This window comes from Cebidichthys violaceus, unplaced genomic scaffold, assembly GCF_023349555.1.
Source record: "Cebidichthys violaceus isolate CVI_PGR_0920_01 unplaced genomic scaffold, fCebVio1.0.p SCAF_19, whole genome shotgun sequence".
NCBI lineage: Eukaryota > Metazoa > Chordata > Actinopteri > Perciformes > Stichaeidae > Cebidichthys > Cebidichthys violaceus.
In genome coordinates this window covers 670001-693153 of record NW_027176361.1, presented here as the reverse complement: position 1 = coordinate 693153, position 23153 = coordinate 670001, and the positions used below count along the sequence as shown (strand labels likewise).

Sequence of the window (23153 nt, the reverse complement as noted above, 5' to 3'; positions counted from 1 at the left end):
ATGATTTTTTTACTTTTTTCGACACGTTTTACTATGACTGTTTTTTTTAATTTTCTTGACACGCTATACTATGACTGTTTTTTTTTACTTTTTTTGACATGCTATACTATGACTGTTTTTTCACTTTTTTTGACACGCTATACTATGACTGTTTTTTTGACTTTTTTCGACATGCTATACTATGACTATTTTTGACTGTTTTCGACACGCTATACTATGACAGTTTTTCGACATGCTATACTATGACTGGTTTTTTTTACTTTTTTCGGCATGCTATACTATGACTGTTTTTCTTGACTTTTTTTGACATGTTATACTATGACTGTTTTCTTGACTTTTTTCGACATGCTATACTATGACTGTTTTTTTGACTTTTTTCGACACGCTATACTATGACTGTTTTTTTCACTTTTTTCGACACGCTATACTATGACTTTTTTTGACTTTTTTCGACACGCTATACTATGACTGTTTTTTTTACTTTTTTCGACATGCTATACTATGTCTTTTTTTTACATGCTATACTATGACTGTTTATTTCACTTTTTTCGACATGCTATACTATGATTTTTTTTACTTTTTTTGACATGTTATACTATGACTGTTTTTTTTACTTTTTTCGACACGCTATACTATGACTGTTTTTTTGACTTTTTTCGACATGTTATATTATGACTTTTTTCACTTTTTTTTACATGCTATACTATGACCGTTTTTTGACTTTTTTCGACATGCTATACTATGAATGGTTTTTTTTACTGTTGTCGACACGCTATACTATGACTGTTTTTTTTACTGTTTTTGACACGCTATACTATGACTGTTTTTTGACTTTTTTCGACATGCTATACTATGACTGTTTTTTGACTTTTTTTTACATGTTATACTATGACTGTTTTTTTTTACTGTTTTCGACACGCTATACTATGACTGTTTTTTACATGCTATACTATGACTGTTTTTTTCACTTTTTTCGACATGCTATACTGTGACTTTTTTTACTTATTTCGATATGCTATACTATGACTGTTTTTTTACTTTTTTTGACATGTTATACTATGACTGTTTTTTTGACTTTTTTCGACATGCTATACTATGACTGTTTTTTTTATTTTTTTCGACACGCTATACTATGACTGTTTTTTTCACTTTTTTCGACACGCTATACTATGACTGTTTTTTTTACTTTTTTCGACATGCTATACTATGTCTTTTTTTTACATGCTATACTATGACTGTTTATTTCACTTTTTTCGACATGCTATACTATGATTTTTTTTACTTTTTTTGACATGTTATACTATGACTGTTTTTTTTACTTTTTTCGACACGCTATACTATGACTGTTTTTTTGACTTTTTTCGACATGTTATATTATGACTTTTTTCACTTTTTTTTACATGCTATACTATGACCGTTTTTTGACTTTTTTCGACATGCTATACTATGAATGTTTTTTTTTACTGTTGTCGACACGCTATACTATGACTGTTTTTTTTACTGTTTTTGACACGCTATACTATGACTGTTTTTTGACTTTTTTCGACATGCTATACTATGACTGTTTTTTTTTACTGTTTTCGACACGCTATACTATGACTGTTTTCGACATACTATACTATGACTGTTTTTTTGACTTTTTTCGACATGCTATACTATGACTGTTTTTTTTATTTTTTTCGACACGCTATACTATGACTGTTTTTTTTACTTTTTTCGACATGCTATACTATGACAGTTTTTCGACATGCTATACTATGACTTTTTTTTAAACTTTTTTCGACATGCTATACTATGACTGTTTTTTGGACTTTTTTTGACACGCTATACTATGACTGTTTTCGACATACTATACTATGATTTTTTTAACTTTTTTTGACATGTTATACTATGACTGTTTTTTTGACTTTTTTCGACATGCTATACTATGAATGTTTTTTTGACTTTTTACGACATACTATACTATGACTTTTTTCGACATACTATACTATGATTTTTTTACTTTTTTCGACATGCTATACTATGACTGTTTTTTTCACTTTTTTCGACATGTTATATTATGACTTTTTTCACTTTTTTTTACATGCTATACTATGACTGTTTTTTTTTACTGTTTTCGACACGCTATACTATGAGTGGTTTTTTTTATTTTTTTCGACATGCTATACTATGACTGTTTTTTTTACTTTTTTCGACATGCTATACTATGACTGTTTTTTTTACTTTTTTCGACATGCTATACTATGAATGTTTTTTTGACTTTTTACGACATACTATACTATGACTTTTTTGACATACTATACTATGATTTTTTTACTTTTTTCGACACGTTTTACTATGACTGTTTTTTTTAATTTTCTTGACACGCTATACTATGACTGTTTTTTTTTACTTTTTTTGACATGCTATACTATGACTGTTTTTTCACTTTTTTTGACACGCTATACTATGACTTTTTTCACTTTTTTTTACATGCTATACTATGACCGTTTTTTGACTTTTTTCGACATGCTATACTATGAATGGTTTTTTTTACTGTTGTCGACACGCTATACTATGACTGTTTTTTTTACTGTTTTTGACACGCTATACTATGACTGTTTTTTGACTTTTTTCGACATGCTATACTATGACTGTTTTTTGACTTTTTTTTACATGTTATACTATGACTGTTTTTTTTTACTGTTTTCGACACGCTATACTATGACTGTTTTCGACATACTATACTATGATTTTTTTAACTTTTTTTGACATGTTATACTATGACTGGTTTTTTTTACTTTTTTCGACATGCTATACTATGACTGTTTTTTTTACTTTTTTCGACATGCTATACTATGAATGTTTTTTTGACTTTTTACGACATACTATACTATGACTTTTTTCGACATACTATACTATGATTTTTTTACTTTTTTCGACACGTTATACTATGACTGTTTTTTTTACTTTTTTCGACACGCTATACTATGACTGTTTTTTTGACTTTTTTCGACATGTTATACTATGAATGTTTTTTTTTACTGTTTTCGACACGCTATACTATGACTGTTTTTTTGACTTTTTTTGACATGCTATACTATGACTGTTTTTTTTTACTGTTTTCGACACGCTATACTATGACTGTTTTTTTTACTGTTTTTGACACGCTATACTATGACTGTTTTTTTTACTTTTTTTACATGTTATACTATGACTGTTTTTTTTACTTTTTTCGACATACTATACTATGACTGTTTTTTGACTTTTTTTTACATGTTATACTATGACTGTTTTTTTTTACAGTTTTCGACACGCTATACTATGACTGTTTTCGACATACTATACTATGATTTTTTTAACTTTTTTTGACATGTTATACTATGACTGTTTTTTTTTACTTTTTTCGACATGCTATACTATGAGTGTTTTTTTTATTTTTTTCGACATGCTATACTATGACTGTTTTTTTTACTTTTTTCGACATGCTATACTATGAATGTTTTTTTGACTTTTTACGACACGCTATACTATGACTTTTTTCGACATACTATACTATGATTTTTTTACTTTTTTCGACACGTTATACTATGACTGTTTTTTGGACTTTCTTCGACATGCTATACTATGACTATTTTTGACTGTTTTCGACACGCTATACTATGACTGTTTTTTTTTACTGTTTTCGACACGCTATACTATGACTTTTTTCGACATGCTATACTATGACAGTTTTTCGACATGCTTTACTATGACTGTTTTTCTTGACACGCTATACTATGACTGTTTTCGACATACTATACTGTGATTTTTTTAACTTTTTTTGACATGTTATACTATGACTGTTTTTTGGACTTTTTTCGACACGCTATACTATGACTGTTTTTTCACTTTTCTTGACACGCTATACTATGACTGTTTTTTGGACTTTTTTCGACACCCTTTCCTTTGACTGTTTTTTTACTTTTTTCGACATACTATATGACTTTCTTTTGACTGTTTTCGACATGCTATACTATGACTGTTTTTTTCACTTTTTTCGACATGCTATACTGTGACTTTTTTTTACTTTTTTCGATATGCTATACTGTGACTTTTTTTACTTTTTTCGATATGCTATACTATGACTGTTTTTTTGACTTTTTTCGACACGCTATACTATGACTGTTTTTTTGACTTTTTTCGACATGCTATACTATGAATGTTTTTTTTTACTGTTTTCGACACGCTATACTATGACTGTTTTTTTGACTTTTTTTGACATGCTATACTATGACTGTTTTTTTTTACTGTTTTCGACACGCTATACTATGACTGTTTTTTTTACTGTTTTTGACACGCTATACTATGACTGTTTTTTTTACTGTTTTTGACATGTTATACTATGACTGTTTTTTTTACTTTTTTTACATGTTATACTATGACTGTTTTTTTTACTTTTTTCGACACGCTATACTATGACTGTTTTCGACATACTATACTATGATTTTTTTAACTTTTTTTGACATGTTATACTATGACTGTTTTTTTTACTTTTTTCGACATGCTATACTATGACTGTTTTTTTTACTTTTTTCGACATGCTATACTATGAATGTTTTTTTGACTTTTTACGACATACTATACTATGACTTTTTTCGACATACTATACTATGATTTTTTTACTTTTTTCGACACGTTATACTATGACTGTTTTTTTTTACTGTTTTCGACATGCTATACTATGACTGGTTTTTTTTACTTTTTTCGACATGCTATACTATGACAGTTTTTCGACATGCTTTACTATGACTGGTTTTTTTGACATGCTATACTATGACTGTTTTTTCACTTTTTTTGACATGCTATACTATGACTGTTTTTTTACTTTTTTCGACATACTATACTATGACTGTTTTTTGGACTTTCTTCGACATGCTATACTATGACTATTTTTGACTGTTTTCGACACGCTATACTATGACTGTTTTTTTTTACTGTTTTCGACACGCTATACTATGACTGTTTTTTTTACTTTTTTCGACATGCTATACTATGACTGTTTTTTTTACTTTTTTCGACATGCTATACTATGACTGTTTTTTGGACTTTTTTTGACACGCTATACTATGACTGTTTTCGACATACTATACTATGATTTTTTTAACTTTTTTTGACATGTTATACTATGACTGTTTTTTGGACTTTTTTCGACACGCTATACTATGACTGTTTTTTCACTTTTCTTGACACGCTATACTATAACTGTTTTTTCGACTTTTTTCGACACCCTTTCCTTTGACTGTTTTTTTACTTTTTTCGACATACTATATGACTTTCTTTTGACTGTTTTCGACATGCTATACTATGATTTTTTTAACTTTTTTTGACATGTTATACTATGACTGGTTTTTTTTACTTTTTTCGACATGCTATACTATGACTGTTTTTTTTACTTTTTTCGACATGCTATACTATGAATGTTTTTTTGACTTTTTACGACATACTATACTATGACTTTTTTCGACATACTATACTATGATTTTTTGACTTTTTTCGACACGTTATACTATGACTGTTTTTTTTACTTTTTTCGACACGCTATACTATGACTGTTTTTTTGACTTTTTTCGACATGTTATACTATGAATGTTTTTTTTTACTGTTTTCGACACGCTATACTATGACTGTTTTTTTGACTTTTTTTGACATGCTATACTATGACTGTTTTTTTTTACTGTTTTCGACACGCTATACTATGACTGTTTTTTTTACTGTTTTTGACACGCTATACTATGAGTGTTTTTTTTATTTTTTTCGACATGCTATACTATGACTGTTTTTTTTACTTTTTTCGACATGCTATACTATGAATGTTTTTTTGACTTTTTACGACACGCTATACTATGACTTTTTTCGACATACTATACTATGATTTTTTTACTTTTTTCGACACGTTATACTATGACTGTTTTTTGGACTTTCTTCGACATGCTATACTATGACTATTTTTGACTGTTTTCGACACGCTATACTATGACTGTTTTTTTTTACTGTTTTCGACACGCTATACTATGACTTTTTTCGACATGCTATACTATGACAGTTTTTCGACATGCTTTACTATGACTGTTTTTCTTGACACGCTATACTATGACTGTTTTCGACATACTATACTGTGATTTTTTTAACTTTTTTTGACATGTTATACTATGACTGTTTTTTGGACTTTTTTCGACACGCTATACTATGACTGTTTTTTCACTTTTCTTGACACGCTATACTATGACTGTTTTTTGGACTTTTTTCGACACCCTTTCCTTTGACTGTTTTTTTACTTTTTTCGACATACTATATGACTTTCTTTTGACTGTTTTCGACATGCTATACTATGACTGTTTTTTTCACTTTTTTCGACATGCTATACTGTGACTTTTTTTACTTTTTTCGATATGCTATACTGTGACTTTTTTTACTTTTTTCGATATGCTATACTATGACTGTTTTTTTACTTTTTTGACATGTTATACTATGACTGTTTTTTTTACTTTTTTCGACACGCTATACTATGACTGTTTTTTTGACTTTTTTCGACATGTTATATTATGACTTTTTTCACTTTTTTTTACATGCTATACTATGACCGTTTTTTGACTTTTTTCGACATGCTATACTATGAATGGTTTTTTTTACTGTTTTCGACACGCTATACTATGACTGTTTTTTTGACTTTTTTTGACATGCTATACTATGACTGTTTTTTTTTACTGTTTTCGACACGCTATACTATGACTGTTTTTTTTACTGTTTTTGACACGCTATACTATGACTGTTTTTTTTACTGTTTTTGACATGTTATACTATGACTGTTTTTTTTACTTTTTTTACATGTTATACTATGACTGTTTTTTTTACTTTTTTCGACACGCTATACTATGACTGTTTTCGACATACTATACTATGATTTTTTTAACTTTTTTTGACATGTTATACTATGACTGTTTTTTTTACTTTTTTCGACATGCTATACTATGAATGTTTTTTTGACTTTTTACGACATACTATACTATGACTTTTTTCGACATACTATACTATGATTTTTTTACTTTTTTCGACACGTTATACTATGACTGTTTTTTTTTACTGTTTTCGACATGCTATACTATGACTGGTTTTTTTTACTTTTTTCGACATGCTATACTATGACAGTTTTTCGACATGCTTTACTATGACTGGTTTTTTTGACATGCTATACTATGACTGTTTTTTCACTTTTTTTGACACGCTATACTATGACTGTTTTTTCACTTTTCTTGACACCCTTTCCTTTGACTGTTTTTTTACTTTTTTCGACATACTATACTATGACTGTTTTTTGGACTTTCTTCGACATGCTATACTATGACTATTTTTGACTGTTTTCGACACGCTATACTATGACTGTTTTTTTTTACTGTTTTCGACACGCTATACTATGACTGTTTTTTTTACTTTTTTCGACATGCTATACTATGACTGTTTTTTTTACTTTTTTCGACATGCTATACTATGACTGTTTTTTGGACTTTTTTTGACACGCTATACTATGACTGTTTTCGACATACTATACTATGATTTTTTTAACTTTTTTTGACATGTTATACTATGACTGTTTTTTGGACTTTTTTCGACACGCTATACTATGACTGTTTTTTCACTTTTCTTGACACGCTATACTATAACTGTTTTTTCGACTTTTTTCGACACCCTTTCCTTTGACTGTTTTTTTACTTTTTTCGACATACTATATGACTTTCTTTTGACTGTTTTCGACATGCTATACTATCACTGTTTTTTTCACTTTTTTCGACATGCTATACTGTGACTTTTTTTACTTTTTTCGATATGCTATACTATGACTGTTTTTTTTACTTTTTTTGACATGCTATACTATGACTGTTTTTTTTATTTTTTTCGACACGCTATACTATGACTGTTTTTTTCACTTTTTTTTACATGCTATACTATGACCGTTTTTTGACTTTTTTCGACATGCTATACTATGACTGTTTTTTTTGACATTTTTCGACACGCTATACTATGACTGTTTTCGACATACTATACTATGATTTTTTTTTACTTTTTTTAACTTCTATGACTGTTTTTTTTTTACTTTTTTCGACATGCTATACTATGACAGTTTTTCGACATGCTATACTATGACTTTTTTTTAAACTTTTTTCGACATGCTATACTATGACTGTTTTTTGGACTTTTTTTGACACGCTATACTATGACTGTTTTTGACATACTATACTATGATTTTTTTAACTTTTTTTGACATGTTATACTATGACTGTTTTTTTGACTTTTTTCGACATGCTATACTATGAATGTTTTTTTGACTTTTTACGACATACTATACTATGACTTTTTTCGACATACTATACTATGATTTTTTTACTTTTTTCGACACGTTATACTATGACTGTTTTTTTGACTTTTTTCGACACGCTATACTATGACTGTTTTCAACATACTATACTATGACTGTTTTTTTTTACTGTTTTCGACATGCTATACTATGACTGTTTTTTCACTTTTCTTGACACCCTTTCCTTTGACTGTTTTTTTACTTTTTTCAACATGCTATACTATGACAGTTTTTCGACATGCTATACTATGACTTTTTTAAACTTTTTTCGACATGTTATACTATGACTGTTTTTTTGACTTTTTTCGACATGCTATACTATGAGTGTTTTTTTGACTTTTTTTGACACGCTATACTATGACTGTTTTCGACATACTATACTATGATTTTTTTAACTTTTTTTGACATGTTATACTATGACTGTTTTTTTGACTTTTTTCGACATGCTATACTATGAGTGTTTTTTTTAATTTTTTCGACATGCTATACTATGAATGTTTTTTTGACTTTTTACGACATACTATACTATGACTTTTTTCGACATACTATACTATGATTTTTTTACTTTTTTCGACACGTTATACTATGACTGTTTTTTTTTACTTTTTTCGACATGCTATACTATGACTGTTTTTTTTACTTTTTTGACATGTTATACTATGACTGTTTTTTGGACTTTTTTCGACATGCTATACTATGACTATTTTTGACTGTTTTCGACACGCTATACTATGACTGTTTTTTTTTACTGTTTTCGACACGCTATACTATGACTTTTTTTTTACTTTTTTCGACATGCTATACTATGACTGTTTTTTGGACTTTTTTTGACACTCTATACTATGACTGTTTTCGACATACTATACTATGATTTTTTTTAACTTTTTTTGACATGCTATACTATGACTGTTTTTTTTACTTTTTTCGACATGCTATACTATGACTGTTTTTTTTACTTTTTTGACATGTTATACCATGACTGTTTTTTGGACTTTTTTCGACACGCTATACTATGACTTTTTTTGACTTTTCTTGACACGCTATACTATGACTGTTTTTTGGACTTTTTTCGACACCCTTTCCTTTGACTGTTTTTTTACTTTTTTCGACATACTATATGACTGTTTCTTTTGACTGTTTTCGACATGCTATACTATGACTGTTTTTTTCACTTTTTTCGACATGCTATACTGTGACTTTTTTTACTTTTTTCGATATGCTATACTATGACTGTTTTTTTACTTTTTTTGACATGTTATACTATGACTGTTTTTTTGACTTTTTTCGACATGCTATACTATGACTGTTTTTTTTATTTTTTTCGACACGCTATACTATGACTGTTTTCGACATGCTATACTATGATTTTTTTTACTTTTTTTGACATGTTATACTATGACTGTTTTTTTGACTTTTTTCGACACGCTATACTATGACTGTTTTCGACATACTATATACTATGACTGTTTTTTCACTTTTTTTGACACGCTATACTATGACTGTTTTTTGGACTTTTTTTGACACGCTATACTATGACTGTTTTCGACATACTATACTATGATTTTTTTTACATGTTATACTATGACTGTTTTTTTGACTTTTTTCGACATGCTATACTATGAATGTTTTTTTGACTTTTTACGACATACTATACTATGACTTTTTTCGACATACTATACTATGATTTTTTTACTTTTTTCGACACGTTATACTATGACTGTTTTTTTTTACTTTTTTCGACATGCTATACTATGACTGTTTTTTTTACTTTTTTGACATGTTATACTATGACTGTTTTTTGGACTTTTTTCGACATGCTATACTATGACTATTTTTGACTGTTTTCGACACGCTATACTATGACTGTTTTTTTTTACTGTTTTCGACACGCTATACTATGACTGTTTTTTTTACTTTTTTCGACATGCTATACTATGACTGTTTTTTGGACTTTTTTTGACACTCTATACTATGACTGTTTTCGACATACTATACTATGATTTTTTTTAACTTTTTTTGACATGCTATACTATGACTGTTTTTTTTACTTTTTTTGAGACTCTTTTCTATGACTGTTTTCGACATACTATACTATGATTTTTTTTAACTTTTTTTGACATGCTATACTATGACTGTTTTTTTTACTTTTTTCGACATGCTATACTATGACTGTTTTTTTTACTTTTTTGACATGTTATACTATGACTGTTTTTTGGACTTTTTTCGACACCCTTTCCTTTGACTGTTTTTTTACTTTTTTCGACATACTATATGACTGTTTCTTTTGACTGTTTTCGACATGCTATACTATGACTGTTTTTTTCACTTTTTTCGACATGCTATACTGTGACTTTTTTTACTTTTTTCGATATGCTATACTATGACTGTTTTTTTACTTTTTTTGACATGTTATACTATGACTGTTTTTTTGACTTTTTTCGACACGCTATACTATGACTGTTTTCGACATGCTATACTATGATTTTTTTTACTTTTTTTGACATGTTATACTATGACTGTTTTTTTTACTTTTTTCGACACGCTATACTATTACTGTTTTCGACATACTATATACTATGACTGTTTTTTCACTTTTTTTGACACGCTATACTATGACTGTTTTTTGGACTTTTTTTGACACGCTATACTATGACTGTTTTCGACATACTATACTATGATTTTTTTTACTTTTTTTGACATGTTATACTATGACTGTTTTTTTTTTACTTTTTTCGACATGCTATACTATGACAGTTTTTTGACATGCTATACTATGACTTTTTTTTTTTTTTTTTTCGACATGCTATAATATGAGTGTTTTTTTATTTTTTTCGACATGCTATACTATGACTGTTTTTTTACTTTTTTCGACATGCTATACTATGACTTTTTTCGACATACTATACTATGATTTTTTTACTTTTTTCGACACGTTATACTATGACTGTTTTTTTGACTTTTTTCGACACGCTATACTATGACTGTTTTCGACATACTATATACTATGACTGTTTTTTCACTTTTTTTGACACGCTATACTATGACTGTTTTTTGGACTTTTTTTGACACGCTATACTATGACTGTTTTCGACATACTATACTATGATTTTTTTTACTTTTTTTGACATGTTATACTATGACTGTTTTTTTGACTTTTTTCGACATGCTATACTATGAGTGTTTTTTTATTTTTTTCGACATGCTATACTATGAATGTTTTTTTGACTTTTTACGACATACTATACTATGACTTTTTTCGACATACTATACTATGATTTTTTTACTTTTTTCGACACGTTATACTATGACTGTTTTTTTTTACTTTTTTCGACATGCTATACTATGACTGTTTTTTTTACTTTTTTGACATGTTATACTATGACTGTTTTTTGGACTTTTTTCGACATGCTATACTATGACTATTTTTGACTGTTTTCGACACGCTATACTATGACTGTTTTTTTTTACTGTTTTCGACACGCTATACTATGACTGTTTTTTTTACTTTTTTCGACATGCTATACTATGACTGTTTTTTGGACTTTTTTTGACACTCTATACTATGATTTTTTTTAACTTTTTTTGACATGCTATACTATGACTGTTTTTTTTACTTTTTTTGAGACTCTTTTTTATGACTGTTTTCGACATACTATACTATGATTTTTTTTAACTTTTTTTGACATGCTATACTATGACTGTTTTTTTTACTTTTTTCGACATGCTATACTATGACTGTTTTTTTTACTTTTTTGACATGTTATACTATGACTGTTTTTTGGACTTTTTTCGACACGCTATACTATGACTTTTTTTGACTTTTCTTGACACGCTATACTATGACTGTTTTTTGGACTTTTTTCGACACCCTTTCCTTTGACTGTTTTTTTACTTTTTTCGACATACTATATGACTGTTTCTTTTGACTGTTTTCGACATGCTATACTATGACTGTTTTTTTCACTTTTTTCGACATGCTATACTGTGACTTTTTTTACTTTTTTCGATATACTATACTATGACTGTTTTTTGACTTTTTTTGACATGTTATACTATGACTGTTTTTTTTATTTTTTTCGACACGCTATACTATGACTGTTTTCGACATGCTATACTATGATTTTTTTTACTTTTTTTTACATGTTATACTATGACTGTTTTTTTGACTTTTTTCGACATGCTATACTATGAATGTTTTTTTGACTTTTTACGACATACTATACTATGACTTTTTTCGACATACTATACTATGATTTTTTTACTTTTTTCGACATGCTATACTATGACTGTTTTTTTCACTTTTTTCGACATGTTATATTATGACTTTTTTCACTTTTTTTTACATGCTATACTATGACTGTTTTTTTTTACTGTTTTCAACACGCTATACTATGAGTGGTTTTTTTTATTTTTTTCGACATGCTATACTATGACTGTTTTTTTTACTTTTTTCGACATGCTATACTATGACTGTTTTTTTTACTTTTTTCGACATGCTATACTATGAATGTTTTTTTGACTTTTTACGACATACTATACTATGACTTTTTTGACATACTATACTATGATTTTTTTACTTTTTTCGACACGTTTTACTATGACTGTTTTTTTTAATTTTTTTGACATGCTATACTATGACTTTTTTCACTTTTTTTTACATGCTATACTATGACCGTTTTTTGACTTTTTTCGACATGCTATACTATGAATGGTTTTTTTTACTGTTGTCGACACGCTATACTATGACTGTTTTTTTTACTGTTTTTGACACGCTATACTATGACTGTTTTTTGACTTTTTTCGACATGCTATACTATGACTGTTTTTTGACTTTTTTTTACATGTTATACTATGACTGTTTTTTTTTACTGTTTTCGACACGCTATACTATGACTGTTTTCGACATACTATACTATGATTTTTTTAACTTTTTTTGACATGTTATACTATGACTGGTTTTTTTTACTTTTTTCGACATGCTATACTATGACTGTTTTTTTTACTTTTTTCGACATGCTATACTATGAATGTTTTTTTGACTTTTTACGACATACTATACTATGACTTTTTTCGACATACTATACTATGATTTTTTTACTTTTTTCGACACGTTATACTATGACTGTTTTTTTTACTTTTTTCGACACGCTATACTATGACTGTTTTTTTGACTTTTTTCGACATGTTATACTATGAATGTTTTTTTTTACTGTTTTCGACACGCTATACTATGACTGTTTTTTTGACTTTTTTTGACATGCTATACTATGACTGTTTTTTTTTACTGTTTTCGACACGCTATACTATGACTGTTTTTTTTACTGTTTTTGACACGCTATACTATGACTGTTTTTTTTACTTTTTTTACATGTTATACTATGACTGTTTTTTTTACTTTTTTCGACATACTATACTATGACTGTTTTTTGACTTTTTTTTACATGTTATACTATGACTGTTTTTTTTTACAGTTTTCGACACGCTATACTATGACTGTTTTCGACATACTATACTATGATTTTTTTAACTTTTTTTGACATGTTATAGTATGACTGTTTTTTTTTACTTTTTTCGACATGCTATACTATGAGTGTTTTTTTTATTTTTTTCGACATGCTATACTATGACTGTTTTTTTTACTTTTTTCGACATGCTATACTATGAATGTTTTTTTGACTTTTTACGACACGCTATACTATGACTTTTTTCGACATACTATACTATGATTTTTTTACTTTTTTCGACACGTTATACTATGACTGTTTTTTGGACTTTCTTCGACATGCTATACTATGACTATTTTTGACTGTTTTCGACACGCTATACTATGACTGTTTTTTTTTACTGTTTTCGACACGCTATACTATGACTTTTTTTTTTTACTTTTTTCGACATGCTATACTATGACAGTTTTTCGACATGCTTTACTATGACTGTTTTTCTTGACACGCTATACTATGACTGTTTTCGACATACTATACTGTGATTTTTTTAACTTTTTTTGACATGTTATACTATGACTGTTTTTTGGACTTTTTTCGACACGCTATACTATGACTGTTTTTTCACTTTTCTTGACACGCTATACTATGACTGTTTTTTGGACTTTTTTCGACACCCTTTCCTTTGACTGTTTTCGACATGCTATACTATGACTGTTTTTTTCACTTTTTTTGACATGTTATACTATGACTGTTTTTTGGACTTTTTTCGACACGCTATACTATGACTGTTTTTTCACTTTTCTTGACACGCTATACTATGACTGTTTTTTGGACTTTTTTCGACACCCTTTCCTTTGACTGTTTTTTTACTTTTTTCGACATACTATATGACTTTCTTTTGACTGTTTTCGACATGCTATACTATGACTGTTTTTTTCACTTTTTTCGACATGCTATACTGTGACTTTTTTTACTTTTTTCGATATGCTATACTGTGACTTTTTTTACTTTTTTCGATATGCTATACTATGACTGTTTTTTTACTTTTTTGACATGTTATACTATGACTGTTTTTTTTACTTTTTTCGACACGCTATACTATGACTGTTTTTTTGACTTTTTTCGACATGTTATATTATGACTTTTTTCACTTTTTTTTACATGCTATACTATGACCGTTTTTTGACTTTTTTCGACATGCTATACTATGAATGGTTTTTTTACTGTTTTTGACATGTTATACTATGACTGTTTTTTTTACTTTTTTTACATGTTATACTATGACTGTTTTTTTTACTTTTTTCGACACGCTATACTATGACTGTTTTCGACATACTATACTATGATTTTTTTAACTTTTTTTGACATGTTATACTATGACTGTTTTTTTTACTTTTTTCGACATGCTATACTATGACTGTTTTTTTTACTTTTTTCGACATGCTATACTATGAATGTTTTTTTGACTTTTTACGACATACTATACTATGACTTTTTTCGACATACTATACTATGATTTTTTTACTTTTTTCGACACGTTATACTATGACTGTTTTTTTTTACTGTTTTCGACATGCTATACTATGACAGTTTTTCGACATGCTTTACTATGACTGGTTTTTTTGACATGCTATACTATGACTGTTTTTTCACTTTTTTTGACACGCTATACTATGACTGTTTTTTCACTTTTCTTGACACCCTTTCCTTTGACTGTTTTTTTACTTTTTTCGACATACTATACTATGACTGTTTTTTGGACTTTCTTCGACATGCTATACTATGACTATTTTTGACTGTTTTCGACACGCTATACTATGACTGTTTTTTTTTACTGTTTTCGACACGCTATACTATGACTGTTTTTTTTACTTTTTTCGACATGCTATACTATGACTGTTTTTTTTACTTTTTTCGACATGCTATACTATGACTGTTTTTTGGACTTTTTTTGACACGCTATACTATGACTGTTTTCGACATACTATACTATGATTTTTTTAACTTTTTTTGACATGTTATACTATGACTGTTTTTTGGACTTTTTTCGACACGCTATACTATGACTGTTTTTTCACTTTTCTTGACACGCTATACTATAACTGTTTTTTCGACTTTTTTCGACACCCTTTCCTTTGACTGTTTTTTTACTTTTTTCGACATACTATATGACTTTCTTTTGACTGTTTTCGACATGCTATACTATCACTGTTTTTTTCACTTTTTTCGACATGCTATACTGTGACTTTTTTTACTTTTTTCGATATGCTATACTATGACTGTTTTTTTTACTTTTTTTGACATGCTATACTATGACTGTTTTTTTTATTTTTTTCGACACGCTATACTATGACTGTTTTTTTCACTTTTTTTTACATGCTATACTATGACCGTTTTTTGACTTTTTTCGACATGCTATACTATGACTGTTTTTTTTGACATTTTTCGACACGCTATACTATGACTGTTTTCGACATACTATACTATGATTTTTTTTTACTTTTTTTAACTTCTATGACTGTTTTTTTTTTACTTTTTTCGACATGCTATACTATGACAGTTTTTCGACATGCTATACTATGACTTTTTTTTAAACTTTTTTCGACATGCTATACTATGACTGTTTTTTGGACTTTTTTTGACACGCTATACTATGACTGTTTTTGACATACTATACTATGATTTTTTTAACTTTTTTTGACATGTTATACTATGACTGTTTTTTTGACTTTTTTCGACATGCTATACTATGAATGTTTTTTTGACTTTTTACGACATACTATACTATGACTTTTTTCGACATACTATACTATGATTTTTTTACTTTTTTCGACACGTTATACTATGACTGTTTTTTTGACTTTTTTCGACACGCTATACTATGACTGTTTTCAACATACTATACTATGACTGTTTTTTTTTACTGTTTTCGACATGCTATACTATGACTGTTTTTTCACTTTTCTTGACACCCTTTCCTTTGACTGTTTTTTTACTTTTTTCGACATGCTATACTATGACAGTTTTTCGACATGCTATACTATGACTTTTTTAAACTTTTTTCGACATGTTATACTATGACTGTTTTTTTGACTTTTTTCGACATGCTATACTATGAGTGTTTTTTTGACTTTTTTTGACACGCTATACTATGACTGTTTTCGACATACTATACTATGATTTTTTTAACTTTTTTTGACATGTTATACTATGACTGTTTTTTTGACTTTTTTCGACATGCTATACTATGAGTGTTTTTTTTAATTTTTTCGACATGCTATACTATGAATGTTTTTTTGACTTTTTACGACATACTATACTATGACTTTTTTCGACATACTATACTATGATTTTTTTACTTTTTTCGACACGTTATACTATGACTGTTTTTTTTTACTTTTTTCGACATGCTATACTATGACTGTTTTTTTTACTTTTTTGACATGTTATACTATGACTGTTTTTTGGACTTTTTTCGACATGCTATACTATGACTATTTTTGACTGTTTTCGACACGCTATACTATGACTGTTTTTTTTTACTGTTTTCGACACGCTATACTATGACTTTTTTTTTACTTTTTTCGACATGCTATACTATGACTGTTTTTTGGACTTTTTTTGACACTCTATACTATGACTGTTTTCGACATACTATACTATGATTTTTTTTAACTTTTTTTGACATGCTATACTATGACTGTTTTTTGGACTTTTTTCGACACGCTATACTATGACTTTTTTTGACTTTTCTTGACACGCTATACTATGACTGTTTTTTGGACTTTTTTCGACACCCTTTCCTTTGACTGTTTTTTTACTTTTTTCGACATACTATATGACTGTTTCTTTTGACTGTTTTCGACATGCTATACTATGACTGTTTTTTTCACTTTTTTCGACATGCTATACTGTGACTTTTTTTACTTTTTTCGATATGCTATACTATGACTGTTTTTTTACTTTTTTTGACATGTTATACTATGACTGTTTTTTTGACTTTTTTCGACATGCTATACTATGACTGTTTTTTTTATTTTTTTCGACACGCTATACTATGACTGTTTTCGACATGCTATACTATGATTTTTTTTACTTTTTTTGACATGTTATACTATGACTGTTTTTTTGACTTTTTTCGACACGCTATACTATGACTGTTTTCGACATACTATATACTATGACTGTTTTTTCACTTTTTTTGACACGCTATACTATGACTGTTTTTTGGACTTTTTTTGACACGCTATACTATGACTGTTTTCGACATACTATACTATGATTTTTTTTACATGTTATACTATGACTGTTTTTTTGACTTTTTTCGACATGCTATACTATGAGTGTTTTTTTATTTTTTTCGACATGCTATACTATGAATGTTTTTTTGACTTTTTACGACATACTATACTATGACTTTTTTCGACATACTATACTATGATTTTTTTACTTTTTTCGACACGTTATACTATGACTGTTTTTTTTTACTTTTTTCGACATGCTATACTATGACTGTTTTTTTTACTTTTTTGACATGTTATACTATGACTGTTTTTTGGACTTTTTTCGACATGCTATACTATGACTATTTTTGACTGTTTTCGACACGCTATACTATGACTGTTTTTTTTTACTGTTTTCGACACGCTATACTATGACTGTTTTTTTTACTTTTTTCGACATGCTATACTATGACTGTTTTTTGGACTTTTTTTGACACTCTATACTATGACTGTTTTCGACATACTATACTATGATTTTTTTTAACTTTTTTTGACATGCTATACTATGACTGTTTTTTTTACTTTTTTTGAGACTCTTTTCTATGACTGTTTTCGACATACTATACTATGATTTTTTTTAACTTTTTTTGACATGCTATACTATGACTGTTTTTTTTACTTTTTTCGACATGCTATACTATGACTGTTTTTTTTACTTTTTTGACATGTTATACTATGACTGTTTTTTGGACTTTTTTCGACACGCTATACTATGACTTTTTTTGACTTTTCTTGACACGCTATACTATGACTGTTTTTTGGACTTTTTTCGACACCCTTTCCTTTGACTGTTTTTTTACTTTTTTCGACATACTATATGACTGTTTCTTTTGACTGTTTTCGACATGCTATACTATGACTGTTTTTTTCACTTTTTTCGACATGCTATACTGTGACTTTTTTTACTTTTTTCGATATGCTATACTATGACTGTTTTTTTTACTTTTTTTGACATGTTATACTATGACTGTTTTTTTGACTTTTTTCGACACGCTATACTATGACTGTTTTCGACATGCTATACTATGATTTTTTTTACTTTTTTTGACATGTTATACTATGACTGTTTTTTTTACTTTTTTCGACACGCTATACTATTACTGTTTTCGACATACTATATACTATGACTGTTTTTTCACTTTTTTTGACACGCTATACTATGACTGTTTTTTGGACTTTTTTTGACACGCTATACTATGACTGTTTTCGACATACTATACTATGATTTTTTTTACTTTTTTTGACATGTTATACTATGACTGTTTTTTTTTTACTTTTTTCGACATGCTATACTATGACAGTTTTTTGACATGCTATACTATGACTTTTTTTTTTTTTTTTTTCGACATGCTATAATATGAGTGTTTTTTTATTTTTTTCGACATGCTATACTATGACTGTTTTTTTACTTTTTTCGACATGCTATACTATGACTTTTTTCGACATACTATACTATGATTTTTTTACTTTTTTCGACACGTTATACTATGACTGTTTTTTTGACTTTTTTCGACACGCTATACTATGACTGTTTTCGACATACTATATACTATGACTGTTTTTTCACTTTTTTTGACACGCTATACTATGACTGTTTTTTGGACTTTTTTTGACACGCTATACTATGACTGTTTTCGACATACTATACTATGATTTTTTTTACTTTTTTTGACATGTTATACTATGACTGTTTTTTTGACTTTTTTCGACATGCTATACTATGAGTGTTTTTTTATTTTTTTCGACATGCTATACTATGAATGTTTTTTTGACTTTTTACGACATACTATACTATGACTTTTTTCGACATACTATACTATGATTTTTTTACTTTTTTCGACACGTTATACTATGACTGTTTTTTTTTACTTTTTTCGACATGCTATACTATGACTGTTTTTTTTACTTTTTTGACATGTTATACTATGACTGTTTTTTGGACTTTTTTCGACATGCTATACTATGACTATTTTTGACTGTTTTCGACACGCTATACTATGACTGTTTTTTTTTACTGTTTTCGACACGCTATACTATGACTGTTTTTTTTACTTTTTTCGACATGCTATACTATGACTGTTTTTTGGACTTTTTTTGACACTCTATACTATGATTTTTTTTAACTTTTTTTGACATGCTATACTATGACTGTTTTTTTTACTTTTTTTGAGACTCTTTTTTATGACTGTTTTCGACATACTATACTATGATTTTTTTTAACTTTTTTTGACATGCTATACTATGACTGTTTTTTTTACTTTTTTCGACATGCTATACTATGACTGTTTTTTTTACTTTTTTGACATGTTATACTATGACTGTTTTTTGGACTTTTTTCGACACGCTATACTATGACTTTTTTTGACTTTTCTTGACACGCTATACTATGACTGTTTTTTGGACTTTTTTCGACACCCTTTCCTTTGACTGTTTTTTTACTTTTTTCGACATACTATATGACTGTTTCTTTTGACTGTTTTCGACATGCTATACTATGACTGTTTTTTTCACTTTTTTCGACATGCTATACTGTGACTTTTTTTACTTTTTTCGATATGCTATACTATGACTGTTTTTTGACTTTTTTTGACATGTTATACTATGACTGTTTTTTTTATTTTTTTCGACACGCTATACTATGACTGTTTTCGACATGCTATACTATGATTTTTTTTACTTTTTTTGACATGTTATACTATGACTGTTTTTTTTACTTTTTTCGACACGCTATACTATTACTGTTTTTTGACTTTTTTCGACATGTTATATTATTACTTTTTTCACTTTTTTTTTACATGCTATACTATGACCGTTTTTTGACTTTTTTCGACATGCTATACTATGACTGTTTTTTTTTACTGTTTTCGACACGCTATACTATGACTGTTTTCGACATACTATACTATGATTTTTTTTAACTTTTTTTAACTTCTATGACTGTTTTTTTTTTACTTTTTTCGACATGCTATACTATGACAGTTTTTCGACATGCTATACTATGACTTTTTTTTTTTTTTTTTTCGACATGCTATACTATGAGTGTTTTTTTATTTTTTTCGACATGCTATACTATGACTGTTTTTTTACTTTTTTCGACATGCTATACTATGACTGTTTTTTTTACTTTTTTCTACACGCTATACTATGACTGTTTTTTGGACTTTTTTTGACACGCTATACTATGACTGTTTTCGACATACTATACTATGATTTTTTTGACTTTTTTTGACATGTTATACTATGACTGTTTTTTTACTTTTTTCGACATGCTATACTATGACCGTTTTTTTTACTTTTTTCGACATGCTATACTATGTCTTTTTTTGACATGCTATACTATGAAATGAATATGTACTACAAAAAAAATCTTAATACAAGATAATATTTTTTTCCTCTCAGGTGTACGTTACCTGTCTGTTCCAGAGCTGAAGGCGGGACAAAGGAGTATCCGTGGTGCTCGATTGGCCGTCCAAATTGTCCCGCCCTGGAGCCATGGCAACCTGTGTTTCTCCTTTTCCCATTGGCTGACGGGTCACCATGTGGGCGTGCTGCAACTGTTTGTCAGGAAAAAAGGACGAGACCAACGGTAGCGGAGCTCATCACACATCACACGTTTAGATTTACAGTAAATGAAAACAAACACGTGATGTCTCGTTCCTGATTGGCTGATGCAGGTACAGCTCCGCCCTCTGGAGCAGGACAGGTGGACATGGTTGGAGACACACACAGGTTACCTTAAAGATGCAGTCTGTGGAGAAGGTGAGACACACACACACACACACACACACACGTTTCTTGACATCAGGTTTTGTGTTTGCGTTGTCGTTGACAGTTGTGTGTTTGTGTGTCTGCAGGTGTTGTTGAAGGCCGAGCGGAGGAAAGGACGACGAGGACAGATCGCTGTTGATGATGTCACACTGAGACAGGGGGCGTGTCGATGACATCACAACGTTACAGATTAAATGATTTAAAGACAAACTATGTTCAACATAATTAACTGCTTAATTTCTTCTGGAAGGAAAGTTTTGTGTTTATGAAGCTTCATTTAATTTAAATCCCAACAAACTGAATCTATAAAGTGAGTCGTTAAATATTACCACATAGTTTAATGTTTTTAACTTTTTTTAACAGGAAGAACAAACCTGTCATTTCTGGAATCATTGTCATATTATGAACTTAATTCACTTTTCAGATTTGTTTTGAGTGTATATCTTTTGTAAATAAAAACTTTTCATAAATTCTGATATGAATCATGTTTTGATAAACTTTTCAATAAATCTTCTGCAGATCTTTAAAATAAACAAGAGCCGTTAACTCACTGTGACTCCGCCCATATCGTTTGATTGACAGGTGACATCACATCCTGTTATTGAAGAGAATATTTGTTTATTATATTACATCAGAGCAACTAAAGCTGATTTTTATAATCGATTCATCTTTAAATATAAATCTGAAAGCTGTCAGATAAATATAATGCAGTATAAAGTACACTATGTACCTCTGAGATGTAGTACAGTAGAAAGTACATAATAGAAATAACATGTTTCCAAAAAACATGTTATTAAATTATAATAATTGTATTATGAAGAAGAACTGAGTAATGTTAAAGTGTCTTGAATGTTATTCATTTATGGACATTATACGTAATTTAAAGATTCAATGTTTGGTGATTTTTGTCTGTCGCCATCTTGTTTTTTTTTCAACCAGTGAACAGGAAGTGACCATATATGGTCTGAGGAGTGACGTAGAGACGCCGTATTAAAACTACACAACATAACAGGATGAATACCCTGAAATGATTTTCTCCTGATCTCTGCTGTGACCATGAACACACCACTCTTCATCGTCAACTTCATCATCCTCTGTATCTTTATTGGAAAGTTTTATCAGATCATCTTCAATAATAACACACAAACCTAACTTTAAAAAAAAAAAAAAACACGATGGAGCCTTGGTGAAAAGAATCATGGGAAATGTAGGAATATAAAAAAGGTTTTAAAAAACAACAAAAAACATCGTCTGGTTTCACTAAAAGAAGTCAAGGTCGTCTGGTGC

General features: G+C 28.7%; 2 protein-coding genes across 3 annotated transcripts in view; one reads left to right on the top strand and one right to left on the bottom strand.

Annotated features, from left to right (window-relative positions):
• LOC137874412 (nephronectin-like) overlaps positions 1–22416 on the top strand; it is a 58806-nt gene extending 36390 nt beyond the window's left edge. For both annotated transcript variants that reach the window (XM_068713081.1, XM_068713080.1), the window contains 3 exons: positions 21498–21684; positions 21773–21857; positions 21953–22416. In XM_068713081.1, the coding sequence (XP_068569182.1) occupies positions 21498–21684; positions 21773–21857; positions 21953–22039 (359 nt within the window). In that variant the 3' untranslated portion in view covers positions 22040–22416. The remainder of the gene's footprint in view (positions 1–21497; positions 21685–21772; positions 21858–21952) is intronic.
• A 528-nt stretch (positions 22417–22944) lies between these two features.
• Positions 22945–23153, bottom strand: part of LOC137874399 (serrate RNA effector molecule homolog) — a 9239-nt gene continuing 9030 nt past the window's right edge. The window contains exon 21 of the mRNA XM_068713060.1: positions 22945–23153. This exon is cut by the window's right edge and continues 49 nt beyond it. Coding sequence (XP_068569161.1) covers positions 23127–23153 — 27 coding nt within the window. The 3' untranslated portion in view covers positions 22945–23126.